At 46.7% G+C, this 21,592-nt stretch overlaps 1 protein-coding gene across 1 annotated transcript in view; it reads right to left on the bottom strand.

Moving 5' to 3' along the window:
• The window catches only part of Lats2 (large tumor suppressor kinase 2), a 55,852-nt gene that overhangs the window by 28,292 nt on the left and 5,968 nt on the right, over positions 1 to 21,592 (bottom strand). Inside the window, exon 2 of the mRNA XM_040740530.1 lies at positions 14,282 to 14,823. Coding sequence (XP_040596464.1) covers positions 14,282 to 14,620 — 339 coding nt within the window. The 5' untranslated portion in view covers positions 14,621 to 14,823. The remainder of the gene's footprint in view (positions 1 to 14,281; positions 14,824 to 21,592) is intronic.

The following is a 21,592-nucleotide window of genomic DNA, read 5'->3' as shown; positions in this document are numbered from 1 at the left end:
AGAAAGAGGTGCAGACAACACTGCTGCCTGTGGATGCGGCCAGGCCATAAACTCCAAGAGGGCTCCTCAGGCTCCCTCATGACACCTGGCGCTGTATCAGTGACTAGTAACGCACACTATGACATTTTAGGCTTCAACTGGACAGCGTTCTCAGTTTCTATATGTCTAGCTGGCCCTTCATATTTCAGAGTTTGGAATCTGTGGATTCAACCAGTCTTGATCAAGAATATAAAAAACTTGGTGGGGCAGTGGCACACACCTTTAATCCCAGCATTCAAGAGGCAGAGGCAAGCATATCTCTCTGCAGTTAGAAGCTAGTCTGGTCTCCATAATGATGCTCTGTCCCAAATAAATAATTGAGCAGAGCATGGTGGATCTCAGTGAGTTCAAGGTCATTTTGGTCTACAAAGTGAGTTCCAGGACAGCCAGGGCTGTTACATAGACAAACTCTGTCTTGAAAAGACACACACACACACACACACACACACACACACACACACACACAGTGTCCCAAACATAAATGGAAGAAAAGACACCTGGGAAACCGAATATCCATGTGCAGAAGAATGAAACTAGACACCTACCTTTGCTCTGAAAAAAAAAAAAAATCAAAGACCTTAATGGAAGAGCCAAGAGATCAGAGTTGCTAGGATAGAACAGTTTAAGATATAAACACAGGCAAGGATTCCCTGAACAAGACTCAAATAGGTCAAGAAATAATAGAAAGAATTGATGAATGAGACTTTGTGGAATTAAAAGGTTTCTGCATAGCAAAGTATCAAAGTAAAGCAACAGCTTACAGTGTAGAGAAAAATAGCTTTGCTAGCTATACATTTGACAGGAACGTAATTGCTAGGATCTATAAAGACTAACACACACACACAAAAAAAACCCTAAACACCCGCAAAACCAAATCGTCAAAAAAGGAGCAGTGGACGGAAAGTTTTCTGAAGTACAAATGGTAGAGACTTTATATAAAAGGCTCATCATCGGTAGTCATCAAAAGAGTGCAAATGCCTCTCCGGCCCACTCACACCAATCAGAATGGTGCCACGATGAAAACAGACCACAAATGCTGGTGAGGACGCTGAGAAAGGAGGGGGCTGCCATGTAACCTGCTGCGGCTCCCAGGGGCGTTCGTGTGGAATTCTCTGGAAAGCTAGAAACAACCGCTCCGTGATTCAGCCCTGCCGTTCCTGGGTTCCCCTGCAGGAACCTAGGTCACATACAACAGCAGATCTGTGCTTCCTAAAGCACTATTCATAACAGCTACAGAACCAGCCTAACTGCCCGTTGTTGGGGGAAGTCCTGTGCATTTGTCAATAAAGTACTGTTGAGCCAATAGGAAACCTAGATAGAAGGGACTAGGAGTCCAGGAGGACTCTGGGAAGGAGAAACACAGGAGTTCGAGATGTAACCGCCATGGGGTAGGAAGCCCGGAACTATTCTCCGGTAAGAGAAATACTTAGATTAACAATTATGGGGTAATTACTTAAGTCAGAGCTAGCCAGTAAGAAACAAGCAAGGGCAACAGCTTCATAATTAATACAGTGTCTTGTGTGTTATTTGGGGACTACAACTCGGCAGAGCCCAGGCAACTGGTGGGTGATAAACCAAAGCGGCTAGCAAGGAAAGCTTCTTGTAACAGCCTGTCAATAAATAAAGAATAGACAAAGGTAAACAGAGGAGACCACACCAAGTTCAGAAAGATGTCCTGTTTTCTCTTATTTGCAGAATCTGGCCTTAATATTATGGGAACATAAAGGGCTGGGAAGATGATTCACTCCATGCCTGAGGTAGAAGTGTGAGGGCCCGAGCTTGAGTTCCTGGAACCTTGTAGAGCTGTAGCTGCATGTGTGTCTAAGATCCCAGTACTGCTACTTGGGAGATGGGAGAAAGACACAGGCAGCCCCAGACACTTGTATGCATTTGGTATGTGTGTCCGAAGGGAAAATGAAGACTATGACCTCTATACTCATGTACACCCATATTGCCTGCATTCACAGGTACTACAAATGTGCACATACACACTGTACAGACACATATACATATATATATATATATAGATACTAAAATTGAAAAATATGAATATAAGGCATGTAAGTAGAAGGAGAACTTGGGGAACCAGGAGGGGGAGAGAAAAAGGATAATGGAGGACATGATCAAAGTACATGATATACACATACAAAAATGTCACCACGGAACCTATTGTTTTCTACAATGAATATCCTAACTGAAAAAAACTGCTGGGACTTTCTTGTTGTCGCTGAATGCACCAACTTCAGTACTGGGGATGCAGCTCAGTGACAGATCCTGGGTTCAATCCCAGTGCAATAAAACAAGCATTCCTACAGCATTTACATTTACCCTGTATTTAAGCCATTTAGAGATGACTTGAATCTGCAGGACTGCAATTCATGTGCATACTTTGCCACTGTGTAGAGAGATTCCAGCAACCTCAGATTTTAGTATTCGTGAATCCTGGAGCTGATCCCTGTAGGAAACCTTGTAATGGTTGTACCCACAAACTGACCAGCTCAAGATTTACCCCACAGCCTGAAAAACAGGCTTGGGAGTCATCAGTCACCGAAAGCATCCCTTACGAAGGCTCATTTTTGGCACAAGTCTTTAATCCCAGCAGTTGAGAGGCTGAGGCAGGTGTATCTTTGTGAGTTCAAGGCCAGCCTGGGCTACATAACCGACTTTGTATCAAAGCAAAAGAAAAGGAGATGGCTCAGTGGTTAAGGGCACTGACAGCTCTTCTGGAGGACCTGGACTGACTCCTAGCACCCACACGGTGATTCACACAATCTGTAACTTGAGTTCCAGGGGAACTGATGCCCTCTTCTGGCCTCCATCAGCACTGCACACACATACAGGCAAAACAACATACGCATAAAATAAAAATAAATTTTTAAAAAAAGAGGCTTTGGAAAATGCTGCCCCTTCGATGAAGTAGCAAGCTTCTCTTTCTAGCGTCAAATGGAAAGCAACTAAGCCACCTCAATGTCAGCTGTCCCGACTGCTCTCCTTGGCTCCAATTACACAAAAGATGTGGACTCGTTTTCCCTTGGAAAGTTGTTCTTTTTTTTTTTTTTTTTTTTGGCTAACAGATATATAAATTGGTTGACAGACCAAAAAGGCCTCTAAAACCCAGGCATTCTCTGAGGCAAGCATAAAAATAATCAGAATGCAACTAGAACGTAAGCATGTATTAGAAACAAAACAAGTTGTTACAGCCATCTTTCGGCTCTGGAGAGAAGGGCCTTAGCCATAGCAACAGTCATGTGTGGGTGCTGAGGTCAATACCACAGAATTTACTCTTGTCCAGCTGGGGGATGAGAGGAGGCTTTGACAGTAAAGAGAAACTATGCAGGCAGATCAAGTGCTAAGAGGAGGGAGAGAAGGGGAACACACTTCAGCAGAGGCCACCTGGGCTTCAACAGTATGGCTCGGAAGCAAGTCTTCCTCGACAACACCTGCTAGGCTGCATGGTCAGGGAGACCACGTTCACTTGATTCTGATATTCTCTACCAGAGGTCTAAGAACAAGAAGCCAGGGTACACGTGCACTCTCAGAATCCGTCCATTCTGCAACTAGCACAGGGTTTAGGTGTTGGGAATTGAAGGGCTTGAGCTTGAATCCTAGGCCAGCCATCTCTTCTATGCCACCAAAGGGAAGGCGATTCCTTAATACCTATGTGAAACAAGCTTAACTGCCAACCCAACCTCGTGACATCTTTAAAAGTGTGTGTGTGTGTGTGTGTGTGTGTGTGTAAGGACACATGTGGAAAGAGGTCAGGGGACACCTTGCAGAAGTCAGTTTTTCCCTATCGTGTGGGTCCTGGGGATCACATCCGGGTCACCAGACTTGGCCGCAAGCACTTTTCCCTACTGAGCCATCTCACAGCGCCTTCGTCATGCATCCCAAGCATCAGAACCCACGCCTGGTAGAGTGGACGGCAAGTGGCTACGACTATCGTGACGGCTGGAAGGTCTTCAAACATGAACAAGCAAAGGAAACTGTTTTGTGAAATTTACTTTGTATTTTTAGTTGAACTTTTAAGTGTTTTTGTTTGTTTGTTTGTTTGTTTTTCTTTTGTAGCACCCACCAGCTGGAACTCACCATGTGGACCAGGCTGGTCTTGAATTCACAGAGATTCACTGCCTCTGCCTCTCAGGTGCTCATTCTTGTTTTCTGAGACATTATCACTAGACAACCCAGTCTGATCTCAGACTTCAAAGGACTGGGTTACAGATGTGTTCCACCATGCCCACTTTGGATAAGCATTTTTAATCTCTCAAACAAAGCTCTAGTTTCCCTTGGTGATGAAAGTGATGGTTTTTAGAGCAGGCCTCATGATGTGGCCCAGGCTGACCCTGAACCCTAGCTTTTATGTGGTACTGGGGATCCAAACTCGGGTCTTCACCCTTGCACGCCAGCGCTTACCGGTGGAGCCATGTCCCCAGCCCAGGCTCTTGTGCTCTTTGTCACTTAGAGAGTAGTATATGCTTAAGTGTTTATGAGGGTCATCATGCCGCATTTGCTTTTACATGCCTAGATACTACACTTCAGTTGAAGTTTTTGTTTGTTGTTTGTTTTTAAATCTTAGATGGATGAAGCAGAGGGAACACTATTTAAAACCCTAGCTGATGGATACACGGAGCTTCACTGTGCAGATGAACCCTATCAGCATCACCTGAGCTCAGCTGCACAGCTCCGTAGCTTAGGTACTGTGCAGATGAACCCTGACAGCATCACCTCCTAGGCCTCAAATAAATCAACTGTGGACAAACTGGGTTGAGCTGGTAATCCCTTGTAATTCCTAATAGAGAGAATCTACTAGGATTCCACGCAGAGCACTCCCACGAACAGGAACTCAGAGAACTGAGAGGCCAGCCTGCATTGAACCAAACGGCCACAGACCCCGTGGGATGTGGGAGTGTGACTGCACTCCAGGGGAATGACATATGAGGAAAGGCAGAAAGGACACGGTCACACAGCCTGGCGACAGGGTGTAAAGGGCAGACCCATTTGAAGTACCAGAGCTGAACCAGAGAAACAATGCAGTCTGCTAGCGGGATCGGATGGAAGGAGGGAGGACACGGTACCAAATGTGGTGCTGGATGCCACACTGCTGGAAGAGTCATGTCAGGGCAACAGCAGGACAGGACGCACTCAGAGCAGAGCGACAGTGAAAGTGCATGCTGGAGAGGCACTCTGAAAAAAGCCGCCAGCTCTGAGGAAAGCCCCCATTAACACAACGACGGAAGTTAAGAACACTGCCAAAACCAAGCAGGACAGTCAGACCCTAGGAAGAATGCCCAGGACTTTCCTGGGTCAGGGAGAGAATAAGGGGCAAAAAGGACTCACAGAAAGGGCGAGGCACCAGAGAGGGAAGCAGAAATGGCAGAACCTCCTGTCGAGAACGACCCTGAGGCCATCAGGGGCATCTTGAAGAGGGGCAGGCCTCTGCTTCTGGTCCTTCACTCTCCTGGGACCCCAAAGGCAGAGCTGTGAATATGGCAACCAGAAACCATCCTACCAAGACTCACTGGCTCATTCCAGCCACAGGGAGAGGCTGCTGCAGCTTGCCAGAACATTTCCAAAGTAAAACAGAAGACCAGGAAGCAACAGCAAGGCTAAATGAAGGCTAGAGGCGAAGGGGAAGGTGAGAGGGCTGCGCAGCGTTCCTTGAAGCCATCTCTAAGACTCAGAGTGACAGCTGACCAGCGTTCAATCTGCCACATTCCTGCAACTCCTAGACGTCAAACGTCACCAGCCAAGGCTCTTGGGCTGAATAAAAGCTTTCATAAACCAAATGAAATTTTGTCAGATTTACACTGAATGTTTACTTGCTGGCTGGAGTAAAATTTTTTTGTTAATCATTTTTTCTTGTACAAAACAACTTTTATGTCTAACACGTGCCTAATAATTCTAATATCATAGCTAGCCAAATGTATATAGTCTCTGGGTTTGAGGAAATCTTCTTCATGTGACTCCATGGAAAAGGGGACCAGAAGCCTGAGAGCGGGTCAGAGGACAATGACCTTACTATTTAATAAAATACGGCAGATGGCATTGAGTTTTGTCACCATATTCTAACATGGTCCAGCCATGTGACAGCCACCATGCAGGCATTCTATGCAGGAGTATTCACCTCAATAATCTAGAGACAAGATTCTCTCTGGCGATCTGCCGGATGATGCAGTTGTCCCACAGACTCCCAATAGAGCCACCTCCTCTTTCTTCCTGGCTGACAGCACACAGCTTTGTAGCAGCCCGGTGCTGGCAGATAAACTTGTTGCCAAGGAGGCTCTGTAACTCCCAGGTCCTGGCCTGGGGAGAGCTCTTGAAGCAGCAGCTAGTAGAGTGGAAGCCCTTGTTGCCCCACCTACTCCTGGGTAAGATCCTGGTGAGAAAACTGCCACCAATGACAGGAAGACACCTGAGTCCTTACAGCTGTCATGGGCCTCCTCGACAGACAGCACACCCTCCTGCCACGGCAGGCAGTAAGCCCCGGGGCTGGGGATGTATTACCAGCCTTGTGGTGGTCAGCATGCTCAGATGGTACTTCCGCAGTCTGCCTCTGACCTGGGGCATCAGTGAGCACCTTGCTCCTGACTGTGAGGCTGGGCGCTACAGCAGCACTGAGCTGAGCAAGGGACACAGATCAAAAAGCAAGGTTTCCCATACCCCAGCAAAGATAAAAGGAACACCTAACAAAATCTGAGTGTTTTGCCTGCATGAACATCTGTGTGCAATGTGCATGCAGTGCCCGAGGAGGCCAGAAGAGGGAGTCAGAGCCCCTAGGACTGGACTTACAGATGTTGTGAGCTGCCAATGTGGGTGCTGGGAACCAAATCCGGTCCTCTGGAAAAGTGGCCAGTGCTCTTAACTACATCATCTCTCTAGGCCCCCTACTACTCTATATCCACAAAATGGTTTGCTGGCTACACAACCCGTTTTTAATCGTTCCCAAAGGCTGTGTAAATCCAAGGCAGAACTCAGAGCTGTATCCCCAAGACCCTCCTGTCAGGCAGATACAATTCTTGGGATACATTTGTGTTACAGCCTGGGGACCTAGCTGACGACCACATAATTGTGACAGAGAACTGCAGGGTGACAAAATAGGCCTTAAGTAAATCTGTGACTGCTAGCAATCCTCCCATCACCACACACACAGAAAAGGCTAGCCCCTGGACTGAGGGTGGGATTGGAGGAAAGGCTGCTGAAAGTAGAGGCAGGGTCTCAGCAGGGGCTGTGAGGATGGGCTCCGTACACTGGCATCCGCACTGGAGACGGAGAAACATGGCTCCAGGGAGCCGCAGCTTGGCTTCTCCCCAACAAGCAGCTTGACCACTGCCAGCTCTCTTGCACATTTAGATTTAGCACGAGTAGGGTTCCAAAGTCATCTAAGACTTGCACCATCACAAATGTAGCTGACAGAGAGAAAGGGAAGACACCGCCCTTAAGCGTGGTCTGAATAGGGAAGCAGGTCAGCCTGGACACTCTGTGGGAGCTTCTAACAATGTAACAACAGCCAGCATTTAAAGTCAGGACCCGTTCTACTTTCTGTTGCTTGCATACATCCACTACCAGGATCAAACATAAAGGAACAACTCTCCCATTGCTGTTTCTTAGTCTGGGAGAGCAGGGATAGAGGCCTAAGCATAATTTACTTAACTCAGCAATACAGGTAAAACTGTAAAAAAATGTTACTTACACTAGTAATTACATTTCTAAAATTTATACCAAGGAAATCAGTGCTATCCACTCAGATTTATGGAGAAGGATCTCATTCCAGCATTTTTTTGTTTGTCTGCTTTTTGTTTTTTGAGACAGGGCTTCTCTGCATAACCATGGCCATCCTGGAACTCACTCTGTAAACAAAGCTGGTCTCCAGCTCACAGAGGTCCACCTACCTCTGCCTTCCAAATACTAATTAAAGATGTGTGCCATCACCGCCTGACTCTTTCCAGCTTTTTATGATAAAATAAGGGATAGTTACTTGAGCAATGGACTACCATACAGGCCTTAAAGGTCGGGTTTTAATGGTACTGAGTGACATGAAGATGTTCATGTTGAAATGCCTGCCCCTTGACCTGCTCAGGTGCTTCTGTGCTTGCTTGGCTGCAAGTTCCAGAAAGTGGCGGATAGAACAAAGGCGCTGCTTCCTGGGCTAAGGCCTACAGAGCTTCACTGACAGGGATGTCCTTCTCTTATTGGTTGATGAATAAAACACTGTTTGGCCAATAGAGGCAGGAAGATAGGCGGGGCTAGGAGACGAGGAGAATTCTAGGAGACAGGCAGAGAGGTGCCACAAAGAGACACCATGTAGCCGCCAAAGGAGGTCCAGGCATTCTCCAGTAAGCTAAGACCACATGGAAATACATAGATTTATAGAAATGGGCTAACAATTAAGACAGAGCTAGACATTGGCCAATAGTTTTATAATTAATATAGCGTCCGTGTGTTTATTTGGGGCTAAGTGGCTGTGGTACCTAGTGGACAAGAAACTCCAACAACACTTTACCACTTGGCAACAAGCTCAGATAAACAATGTGAAAGAATTACAGGGTAACAAGTGAACAGAGGAATCTAATTTAAATTGGAGGATGGGGAACGGCTCACTTCAAGCACTGGCTGAAGTCAGTCTGGGGTTTATTGGGGAGAGGACAGCACCAGGCAAGTCTGAGAACAGAATCCATGGGACAAGAACAGGACACAAGGGACAGGGTAACCTACAGCTACAAGCTCTCCAGCACCCTTCTGAGGATGGCAGGGAATGTTTCCAGAAGTGGAAAGACCCATGTGTGCTAAGGGAGCTTAGTGAACCACTCCATTCCATGTGAACCGACTTTGCTGTACAAACAAAGCGTGTAGTACACTCATCCACAGCTGAAAAGGTCATACGATACACACTTCTTTAAATTAGGAAAACACTGCCCAATTAAAAACACAAATGTTAAAGAGTGGTCAGATCTGTGTCCATTAAATTACAAGCAATCTGCTTACAGCCACAGAACCCCAAACACATCCAAGCTCCTGTGATCCCCAAAGCTAAGGGCAGGGTTGGGCCTGGCCAGGACTGGGTTGGGAGAACTGCAGACAATCTGGCTATTTTTGTCCTACCCTTTTCTCTATTTATTAACTTCCTTTAGTAGTCAGGGAAAAGACTGCACAGCAGGGACGACAGAGAGATACGAACTCCTGGATCTTCTCAGAGCCATTTTATTTCTTTACTTATTGGGCTTTCTAAGGTGCTAGCGGTAGTGTTTAGGGTCTTGCATATGCTAGGCACATACATACTCTGCCACTGAGCTAGCCTCAAATCCTTTTAAAACATCCTTTTCAAAAAGCATGTGCTTTACCTTTCGGCAGGGCCAAGTTTGATTTGAAAGCCATTAGAAGAAGAAGGTGATGAGGCAAACAGCTGTCCCACCCAAAGCCCATTGTGAGCTGTTTCCTGTCACCAGGGTTGCAAACTGAACCGAGGCCTTCCTCCTTCCTCACTGACTAGTGCTTCAGGAGGGCATTCATGTTGAAAAGTGAATCCCTTTCCAGAAAAAGCAATGGGCTGTCCCTTCCACTGGCCAATACCTGTAACTTGAGAGATTTGCTCGAGTCAGATTCCGCCACAAAGGTAAGCACAGCTTAGCTTCTCCACTCTCTTCCCTGCTCAGGACAGGGTCTCCCTCTGTAGCTCAGGGAGGACTCACGCCCAGCAACGGGTTACAGGTGTGCACACCGCATCCAGCTCTCTATCTGGTTCTTTTCCCATTAGTCAAATGATCTTCACAGGGAAGATCTGCCTTGTGGATTACCAACTATCCCTCCTTATCTGGTGTGGGGGTATGGTCGGGGCTTTTGCCTGGACCTGTGTGCATCACATCTGCTTTGGGAAATATTAACCAGCAGCTGGGAGGACTGTGGGAGAGCTCTCAGAGGAGGGGAAGTGAGACAGCAGTGCTCACAGCCTGCCAACGCAGGCCTCAGTCAGACGCACGGTGAGAGGCCAACCAGGACCATCTCCAATCCACAGGGGCTTCAGGAAAGGCTTGCTGCTAAAACAAACAAGCTCGGTAGATGCCAGGACCCCGCTAGGAAGGTGGGAAGACACAAAATGGTACCTTGAAAATCCCCAAACAGACAGGCAGGGAGTCTGTTCCAGGAGCCAGTCGGGAGCGTGCTGAGGACAAGAGCTGCAGTCAGAGCATGGGGACACCAGCAAGCGCTGCACACTCAGCCAGCAAAACGCCAGAAGAGGAGTGCTGACAGTGCACGCCCTCAGTGGACAGGAGGGGACAAGAGGGAAAAGTCAGGACACATGGGAAACAAGACCGGAAACCAGCAGCCATCTAGCACTGAGCCTAGTGACAGACACGGTGTCCAAGTCACCACCCAGGGAGTCGGGGACTCAAGCCCGGCCACTGGCAAGTACTCTCTGTTGGATCAGCTCAACTCACTATAGTTTTAAACAGGGACTACAGCCCATGTCCCATGGCTGCTGTACAGCTGTGACAAATGACAAGCCCGGAGGACCCCACTGCAAACAGTCCACTCACTCCTAGGGACACAGAGCTGGTACACAGAGCCTCTGCCCCTTTGCTTGTGTGACTGCTGGGGAAATTTCACGTTCTTCCCTTGACGGCTTAGAAATGTCACGAACTGACTTCCTTTGCCCGTTTCCCACAGCACCCCGTTCACCTCTCTCCGGGCCTATTGTCAGGAAGCTGTGGAGGGAAGGCACATCCTGACCACCACCGCCTGCGCTCCTACCCTCCATAAAGAGTCAGTTTGTTTACACTCTCTCTGCCCTGGTTCCATTAAAGATCTGAATTACTTGAGCACATGTGCAGTGGGTTAGATAAATCGCAGCTGACACAGAAATCCGGGACCAAGAACCTGTTAAGGACATGGAGCCACAGACAGTAGGCTGGTTATAGACTGGGCACAAAGCACAGGTCAGATGGGGGACATCAATCCTCAAGGGAAGCACACCCATTTCCCACTCCTCACACCCGAAAGACATTTCTCATTTAGAGTCCCCTAGGGGACACAACCTGAGGAAGGTGCTATTCTAGACAGTCAGGGGCCATGTGTCTGCACTTGGTTCCCTACCCCTCAAGATCTCAGGTTCCAGAACACCCCAGGCTCCCTGAGAATAGAAAGCCAAATAATACCCCTACATTGCTGGGTGCAGAAGCTGTCTACCAACCAGCAACACTCCTGCACCCCCATGCAGGTGCTCTGCCTGTGGCCCAGCAACACCTCTGTACCCCATGTACATGCTCTGTCTATCACCCAACACCTCTGCAGCCCTCCTCACCATGCAGGGCAACACCCTGCACTCCCAAGTGAGTGCTCCACCCATCTGTCACCTACTACAGCGTAGGGAGATAACACAAGTTCCACACAGATGTGGGACAGAGATATGCTACCCACATGTAGCCAAAGCTGCAGAGTGGGATAAGGTAATCAGAACCTCACCCCCAAGGCCTGAATCTCTAGCCCAAGAACAGCTAGCTGCACCTAGAACATTAACCTAGTTACCTACTTATCTCATCAGGCTTCCTGTCACTCATTCACAAAAGTTACGCATATTATGTACACAGTACATCATTTGGCAAACACATTACATTGTTACCCTAACGTCTTTCATTTTTTCCTGATACTTGCATTTAAAAAAGTTTGGTTACAAAAGTACCCATACATGCTAGATGGATGTAATGAATGTATCAAAATTCAGGGGGCTGTAAGTTTATAAACTGTACATGTTTAAGATGTAAATTTACTTTAATATAATGTTTAAAAGAAAACACCCATTTCAAGCAGTCAAATAAATATTTTCAACTAGTCATAGTACAAATAATATAGAAAAATACATGCATGTGTGTGCACGGGTGAGAAGATATTACTTGTGGGGTTCAGTGCAATAGAGCAAACAGGAGGTTCTCTTGAGCTCAGGAGTTCAAGGCCAGCTTGAACACACAACAAGAACCTGGTTCAAAAAGAGATGTGTGTGTGTGTGTGTGTGTGTGTGTGTGTGTGTGTGTGTGTGTGAAAAGCATGGACAATCACCACTAGGCCCCATGGGGAAACATGGTACTATCACTCTGCTGGATACAAAAATGAGCTTTAAGTCAGACTATGGGAGAACAAAGTTGCATCTAAACAATGTGCCTAATGTAACAAGAACCTTTAAAGAAGCAGCTACAGGGTAAGAATGCCCTTCACCTGGTACCCAGAGTCTAACAATGAGCTTCAATCCTCCCATACACGGCTCCCTCCACACTGTTGTCTGTGTTCATACAATGACTTTTCTACCAGAATCCTCTGAAAGCAAAGGTGCAGCTGTTTTAAGTTTTAAAGTAACACTAGACAACAAAGTGGATTATTCGGGAGCATTAAACATGGTAAATGGGAAGCCTTTCTGCTAGCAATTAACATAAATTAGATGTGGGGGCCTTTGCAGGCATCCTGAGCCTCAGCCTCCCTGTATTTGTAACCCACTGTATTAGAGAAGCAGCCAGCTCATTTCTTGCTCTGCAATTAACACTGATGGATTTTACTTTAGTAAGATCCCACCTGTACTTTGGATTGTTTGTTTGACTTGTTTCTTTAACATCTGAAATATAACTCCAAAACCCACCAGACTCTAATTGCCTCTTTTGTCTGCAAGTGATTTATGTTCAAAGAGGATCCTGAGATTTGCTGTTGGCCTGAAAGCCCCCTCTTCACCCTTACTCTCTGTTTCCCCAGGGCTGTGCCTTCCCTACTCTTGAACCACATGTAGTTAGGGAACTGTTAACTCTCACAGCTCCCGCAGCTGCTGTCAGCCTCAACAGCTACAGCACACCCACCATACATTACTCAGTATGTAAGCGAAGCCATGCTCTGCAAGAGACTCCATGAACGGTGCCTGTGAGAGCCAAGTGAAGTCCAGCACATCCCCAAGTGTCAGAGAGGACATCACAAGAGAGTGGGTGTTTCCCAAGCACATCATCTCAGTAGTCAACTCTCTAAATCTGCAGCAACTAACTACAAGAGGAGTGACACTCCCTTTGTAAGTAAAGGTGACATGGCTAGCCTGTGCTATGACTACAATTCAGTCATTAGTGAGATTCCCTTTGTAAGTGAAGGGTGACATGGCTAGCCTGTGCTATGACTACGATCCAGTCATTAGTGAGATTCCCTTTGTAAGTGAAGGGTGACATGGCTAGCCTGTGCTATGACTGTGATCCAGTCATTAAACTATTTCTAAGAAACTAAAAGCATTTAAGCCAACCTGATATTCTTGAAGCAAATCTTACTAATTGTCTAAGGCAGCAAAAAGACTTCACTTATTTCTAGTTCACGCAACTGTGACTTTTACAATGGGACATGGAAATAAGTTGTTGACTTTCACGAGCCATTCCATAACACAGTTACACGTTTGCTAATTACATTTTTCTTATTCCATTTATACTTGGCTGGACACTAGCTCCTTTTCTATGGTCCTGTCCTTCAACTTGGACCCCAAACACGTAGTTCTGAGTTGTATGCTCTCTGCTCACCAGTGGAGACTCCGATTCTGAGTCACTGAGCTGGCAGAGGATGTGACCACGTTTTGATGACTCTCACATTGTCTAGCAATGGTTCTGACTTTCTGAGCATGGTTATATCTTCTGTAACAGTGCACACACTATTTTGCAAAATAGAAGAAGACAGCTGACTATGGAGGCACACTCCTACAATCCCAGTACTAGGGAGGAGCTTGCCGGAGGATCAAGGCCAGCATGAGTTATATGAGACTGTCTCAAAACATATAAATAAGTAAGTAAATGAGAATAAGTATAGGTACAAAATTGTCAAAGAATAAAATTTTAAGAAAACTAAAAGAAGAAAAGCCAGAGATTAGTTAATACATGTTAAATAGCACCCCTACAGGAAGGAAGTAAACGTACAAACCAAAAACAATGTAAGAGAAGTCAGGCTTCCCAAAGAAGCTCAGGAGAATCCCAGGTAGGTCCCAAGGAAAGGAAGGGCTAAGAATAGACTAGAAGATGGTGTAGGTCAGTAGGGAAGCATAAACTTAGCATGCATAGGGCCCTGGGTTTCATACATGTACACACATACCCATGACAGAATGGAAAAGTCACGACGACGAGGAGCAATTTCAAGAAGGAAAAGCGGCTAAGACCCTTGGAGAGAAGGTGGCTATCGGCTCAGGACACAGAAAAGGGCTGTGTGTCAGACAGTTCAAGTTTTCCACAGAGATGCCGGCGCCCGGACCCACCTGATCACATCCCGCGTTCACCAACTCCTGAAGCATCTGCCGGTTTACTTCCGCAGTGGACGATGTGCCCGATTCATTGGCAAAGGGCAGTAGGGAATATCGGATTTCCCTGAGCGCTTTTTGATAAGGTCCAAACTTCGGGGTGGCTCTCATCTGCTGCTGCCTGGAGGCATCTTTGCTTCCCAGGACTTTGGCATCCAGGGAAGTGTCACTGTTTGGTCCCACAGGCAGCCCCTGGGTGGAAGACTTGGATGGCTGCTTCAACCCCTCTCGGATCTCTTGCAATCGCTGCCGGCTATTTCCAGAGTAAGTTGTGGCAGGAAAAGTCTTTGGCCTCATCGTTAGTCCAGTTTCCTTTTACCATAAATACAATCTTCTCAAAGTGTCTTGTTAGTTAAAAAAAGAACAGTCAATAGCGTCAGTTAATTGTAAACATGCTTTTAGAACAACTTCCTTTCAAACATTTTCTGTCCTTCAATTTCTGTAGCTCCTAACGAGAACCTACAATTTTCCAGAGTTTTCATTTTGAAGACCATCACTCTCTGAAATAGAAAATGGGACAAAAATATTCATTTGTGCATTTCACATAATGTTAAAGTTGCTTTCCAGAAATGCATGGTGATTTTGGAACTATTCTACTTAGAAAGTAAGGGAGAAGAACACTGTCTCTCAGAAGTGTTGTTATGATCTAGCTCTGGGGCTGCCCCAAGAAGGCTCATATAACAGGAAGAGCCCACAGCTGAGTGTACCCCCACAAACACCACACGGGACAAGACCGTAGTCTCAACAATTGCCAGCTCATTGTCATGTAATTCTGAAAAACACAGCTTGAGGATTTGGGGATAAACATGCTAAGCAGATTTCTGGCTTATCCCTAATACCAATCAATCCCTGACCCACACCACAGTCCCTGTGGCTTTTTCCCAACATCTTCCCCCACCTGAGGCTACAATCCTTCACATTTTTTGAATAATTCTCTGATGACGCCCTCCCCAATTTTCTGACGAAACAGATCAAAACTCGTCATACTGAAGGGTATCCTCTACTGCAGCTGAAAGTGGTTTGCCCACAGTATCTTGAGAATAAACGTAAGGGGCTGGAAATCTGCCTCAGAGGTTGCTCTTTCAGAGGACCACGGTTCAATTTCCACCACCCACAGGATAGGACACAACCATTTTAGCTCCAGTTCAGGGGATCTGATGCCCTCTTCAGGCACCAGCCACACATGTGGTGCAAACACATACATGCAGGCAAAATATGCATACACAGAAATAAATACACCTTTAAAAAGGGAGAGTGAAAAAAATAAAATAAATAAAATAAAAAGGGAGAGTGAGAGCGTCACAGAGTGTCCCATTCAGTAAAGTCGTGCTTAAGAATCTTCAGCTCTGATAATAAGGAAGAAACAGGCACTTAGGGGACACTAGCCCCAGGATGTGCGCTTGGACTTTTTCTGGACTAACAGCATGTGGTCTGATCTTCTTGATGCTAGTCAGCCACCAGAGCTCTCAGCTGTCCCAAGATCACAAGAAGAATGATACTCCCAGCATGCTGAGCTGTGAGCTGTAGGTTTTGTGGACTGAATGTATTTCCAACTTATGCATTTATCAAGAGGCAACCCAACAACAAACCAAGCAGCACGGATACTCCTAACCGTGAGGCCTCGGCACTCTTCACTGTGCCCCACTCGCTCACAAACTGCCTTCACCAGCAAAGGGGCCCGTGACAGTGGGGACAGGCTCACTCCAGATCACATCAAAGCCCACTGCCCCCTGCCCCCGTCTGTCTTTTGCCCTCCCCCACCAACACCCTCTCACTCCACAGAGCTCAGGTAAGTTGACTTCGAAGGACATACTTTGAGTTTCAATAGAAGAAGAAAAACTGACTCTAAAAGAACAAGAAAGAATCGGGACGTTTAGCTCCAGTAAGTAACCCCATAACCACAAACAAGATTCTGTTTTATAGTCATCTTCATGTGGCGTAAAAATAAGAGTAACTAATATTATCCAGTACTTACTACAGGCTAGGCACTGTCAGAAGTTTATATAAACTAACTTGCATGCTGTTATATAACCACACACAGCATGAAATGCTAGAAATGACATTAAAATGACTGCTTTGTATGGGGACAGCCATCTTTACTGTTGTAACCGTCTACTTTCTTGGTACAACCAAGGAGAATCCATTTAAAAGAACCAGACTAAATTCTCAACGTGAAATCTCTATTTTAATGAATGATTTCTAGTACCCTAAATCACTGAAATGACCGTGTAAGGCAATATAGAGAGTGGGTTATGAGACCCAGACAGCTGAGCCCCTGCGTCCAGGGTGGCCAAGGCTCAGGAGCCTAGAACTCTGCTTAACTGATGTAGAACAGGGCATATTGCAAGCACAGTCATTTCCAGGGACTTCCTGGTCTGGGCATCTGTTTTGAAAGACCTAGATTTATAAAACCATAAGCTCACATTCCAACAAAACTGGAAGGGTTCTTAAGAGCCTGCGGAGCATGTCCGGAGGACCCTGGGAGTGACTCGCACTGCTGGAAACTCAACGGGAATTACTGCTTTTCCACTCAGAATTCACATAAAGTGTGGTGTCTATGCTTTAATTTTCTTCCCTTTCTTTGAAAACTAAAAGAGAACAGACCTGTGTTTGACAAAATGCCCTTGGGGGGAGAAAGGGTCTGCTTGACTCACAATTCCAGGTTACAGCCCATCATTAAGGGAACTTGTCAAATGCAAAGAGGACAAACACATGCATTCCTGCTCACTTACTCTTTATACTGACACAGCCTAGGACCCCCCAGAATGGTGGGGCTACAAGGCTGAATCTTCTGCTTCAAGAATACAATCAAAACTGTCTCCCACAAAACACACCCACAGGCCAAACTGATCAAGCAGCCCCTCAATAAAACTCTTTCCCACATGATTCTATGCTGTGTCAAGTTGACAGTTAAAACTAACACTGCTCCATCTTTACAACAAATGGCAGTGTACGACATGGACCTGATACAATGCATTTCTCCTACTCTAGTCACTATTCTGTACCTAGCCTGTCCACACTACAAACGGGGATGTTGGGGAATATTATTTTAAGGTATGTTATTTTTGTTTATGTTGCACTTGTTTAACTATGTGAAGAAAACACCTGATGGTCTAATAAAGAGCTGAATGGCCAATAGTGAGGCATGAGAGAGAAATATGAGGAGAAATCTGGAAAGAAAAGTTCTGGGAACGAGAGAGGAAGGAGGAGGACTGTAGGGGCCAGGCACTCAGCCAGACACAGAGTAAGAAGGAAAGGAAACGCATATAAGAATAGAGGAAGACAAAAGCCCCAAGGCCAAAGCTAGACGTGATAACTTAAGAAAAGCTGGCAAAAACAAGTCCAGCTAAGGCCTGGCATTCAAAACTAAGAATAAGCCTCTGTGTGTGATGTATTTGGGTGCTGGGTGGTGGGCCCCTCAAAAAGCCAAAAGCGTAAAACATCACACATCAGGGAAAGAAGTGTCTTTTTTTTCTCAAGATTTTAAAATTTACTGTGTATCAATGTTTCGCCTCCATGTATGAATGTGCGCCTGATGCCTGCCTGGAGGTCATAAGACATTAGACTCCCTGGAACTGGAGTTAATGAATGGCTGGGAGACCCATGTGGTCGCCAGGGATGGAATTCTAGTCCTCTCTTAAGCCCTGAGCCATCTCTCCAGCCCCTGGGGGCATCTTGCTATACAGCCAAGGTAAAGCTCCCAGTCCTCCGCCTCAGCCTCCCCACAGCTTAGATTACAGGCAAGGGTAGAATGCCTATTAAGCTTCAGGCACTGTCAGAATGACTAAGAACCTCACCTTCAGCAATTCAGTGAAGTGGGGCAGAGGACAAGCTGAGCAGGAGTTGTAGAGAGAGACAGGCCCCAAAGTAGGGAGCCAGCACAGGATGGGGATGGAGGGAAAGCCAAAGACACCAGCAGTGATAAGGAGTTTGAATGGGGGTGGGGGGTGGGGGTGGAGTGGAATTCCAGCTGGAGGGAAGAATGCAGGCTCCTCTACAGGGAGGACTCAGAGCAGCGAGGACAGGCTTTCCTGGAGACCGGGACCAACCACAGAGGTAGCATGAGTCTCTCTTGAAGAGCCTTTGGCAGATGTCATACCTGGTCTTGGTGCCGAAGCTGGGCTGGGAGCAGGGCCCTGGCCAGGAATCTGGTGGCTGACTGAGTGCAGCACTCCAGTCCACAAACGGTGGGATGCGGAACAGAGAAGGCCTTCCGGACCTGGTCACACCGAGCCAGAGGTCTTGGCTTAAAGGCACAGGTAGCTATCATAAGAGTCTCAGGAATTTAACCAGCCTGTAGGCTACCCATGCACACATGCCATAGGGCCATCAGGCCAGACAGGAGTCATTCCTGGAATTTTCCTTTGGGAAGGCGTGGCCTGTGACAGCCAGACTTTACTACCTACCAAAGAGCCCTGGCAGACTACAGAGAAGGCTAGCCCTTCCACACATCTAGACCAGGGTGAGGACTGTGAGGAAAACAGCCATACAAAGTCCTGTTAGGCTAGAACAAGCTACATTGCCTGACCATCCCATAGCCAAGGCTGGGTCATAGGGCAACAAAAGAGGCCCTGGTGGGCTCAAACCTTCCAAGCTTCCCCTGGAGTTTGTTCCATGACAGAGGCTGCTGAGGCTGGACGGAGAGAAAGGACGGGACCCTGGGCAATCTTTTCCCAGCACACAACATTAGGCTGACCGTATTCACAAGAAGCTCGCATGTTCAGAAGCAGCAGCCGCATCAGACGGCACGCCACCACCACCCATGCCCAGACCCAAGGGACCCATTTTCTTGACTTCCAATACCTAGATCAGTCTGACCAGCTTTTCTACGTCCTACTGTGTGATTATGCAGCCCGTGGCTTCTGTTTCACCACCGTGGGCACGATTCTTGCTCACTCATCCCCGCCCTGTGTGGCAGCAGCCATCACCCATGACTAGGTACTGTTCTCCTGTGCAAATGCACTCTCAGGCCGCACTGGTACAAGCTCAGGGGCTGGAGCAAGGGGCAGGAGTGAGTGATGTGCTCCAAGCCCTTGCCTTCCACATCAACACTTTCTTACCGTTCCTGGTGGCCCACAGTAGCTGATGTGACACCTCTGTGAGAAAAGAAATGACATGCTTCATTTCTATTATGCATCAGCTCTTGCCCTGGGACATTTTCCAAGGCTGGCAGGCACAGCCCTGACCACACACAGTCAACTCTGATACCACCTGTCATAACCTGACACAGAGCGGGACAGGAAGAGTCTAACCAAAAGGATGGTAGAAATGGGACCAACTTCCAGACACTAGAAAAAAGGAATGATCTCAGCACAGGTCATAGAAGAGGTGGTCATGTACACTCTGCAGAAAATGTGCATGATACTACCAAGGAATGTGACTGTTGCTGCCTAGGTTCTCTGAGAGTTGCCCAGAGTCTCCAAGTATGCTGAACACATTCTCAAATGACACGTAGGACCTCTGATCAGTGCACAAACTGAACATTTGTACAAGGTGTCCCTTTCATTGGGAAAGAATGAGCAGCTTCAGACTGTGCAGCTTAAACTTCAAGATGGGAGACGGAGAAAATAACCAAGTATTTAAGCACAAATGTGTTAATGAAAAATGTATAAAACCAAAAAATTCTAGGGCTCTAACATAGGCTACTTTCTGGAAGATAAAGAGAAGTGGCCCAGGCCAATAGCAGCAAGAGGTAGCATTATAGTGTGCCTACAGTGTAAGCAGGCACAGAATTTTACTCAGGTCAGGAGACAGGAAGCAGCCAAAACAACGTGGAAACTGAACAGACACCAAGCTGAACAGAAGCAGGTGTGTGAGTGTCTCCTCTGTCGGTCACACCTCAGGGGGTGAGAAAGTGAACAGACTTCTCTGTGTATGAAAGAGAAGTACAAGGAAAAAAAGCTAGCCCAGATGTAGCCCAAGCTAACCCGCAGCCAAGCACCAGGCTGCACAGGTCTGAGCAGTGGCCCAGTTTCAGCAAGTGACCATGGCACAACAGCCAGGACGGAGTTGATTTTGAGATCCCTTGCAAGTCGACAGCACCAGGTCTTTCCTCCCTTCTAAGTGACACAGGCCTATATGCCACCGAGAACACACAGTTCCAATAATACATGCTGCCTCACTCCCCTAGACTGCCAGCAGGGCCTCCCTGCAGCAACCTAAGGGATCAAAGGCACTTCCACACCTACTCCAATGCAACCCTGCCTATGAGACTGACCAGTGTGTCTCTCTGCAAACAATCTGAGATGGGCAGACGCAATCTTGTCTGTTTACCCCTTCTGCTACTTAACACGTGGCCACATACACCCAGGATATGCCTGATCAGAAGCAATCCCCTAGGGCCTTAGCAGGCAGTACGAGGCTGGATAGGAGAATGCTCCATCCAAGAGAAACCCTTTCTCTAATTATAACTCCAGTGGCCAAAATGGTCAGACATGGTAGTGTACCGCTTTAATCCCAGAGTTAGAGGCAAGTGGATCTCCATGAGTCCTGGGCCAGCCTATTTACATAGTAATTTCCAGGCCAGCCATTACATACTGAGACTGTCTCAAAAAAACAAAACAAAACAAAAAAAATAGCAAAAGAAAAAAAAAGGCTGGGGAAGTTCTCACAAGACTCTTACAAATCATCACATGTCTATGCTGTGAAACAATCTTTGTTCATTGTAGATATGTACTGCTCTCTATTAATAAAAAGCTGATTGGCTGATTGCTCGGCAGGATTTTAGTATTTTAGTGGCAGAGAGAATGCTAGGAAGGAGGAGTGTGGAGTCAGAGGGTCACCAGACAGACAGGAGTAACTGCAAGAACACAAAAACTCCACCTACATGTCCATGTCCTAGTACTCAGTCATAGGAAGGAAGTCCCATTTCAGGCCACAATGTAAATGACCTTAGAGACATAATGTTGAGTGAAGTTAGCTGCTCAGAAAATGAAATACTGGTTGGGAGGTGGTGGCACCCACCTTTGAATACAGCACTGGGGAGGCAGAGGTAGGTGGATCTCTGCAAGTTCGAGGTCAGCCTGGTCTACAGATTGAGATCCAGGACACCAGGGCTATACAGAGAAATCTTGGGAGATGTGGGGAGCATGAAATTCTGTACCATTGTGCTTATGTTACACACCTAGAGGAGGTAAATCCAGAGACAGGAGAGTGGAGATTAATCAGAAGCAAGAGAACAGAAGTGATTGCCTGATGGGTCCGTGAGAAAGTTTTAGATACAAACAAGTGTTGTTTCCTGCAATGACAAGAATATATTTAATGTCACGG

Source organism: Mesocricetus auratus, unplaced genomic scaffold, assembly GCF_017639785.1.
Source record: "Mesocricetus auratus isolate SY011 unplaced genomic scaffold, BCM_Maur_2.0 Super-Scaffold_100707, whole genome shotgun sequence".
NCBI classification, from domain to species: domain Eukaryota; kingdom Metazoa; phylum Chordata; class Mammalia; order Rodentia; family Cricetidae; genus Mesocricetus; species Mesocricetus auratus.
The sequence above is the reverse complement of the archived record's forward strand: the minus strand, read 5'-3'. Positions and strand labels throughout refer to the sequence as shown.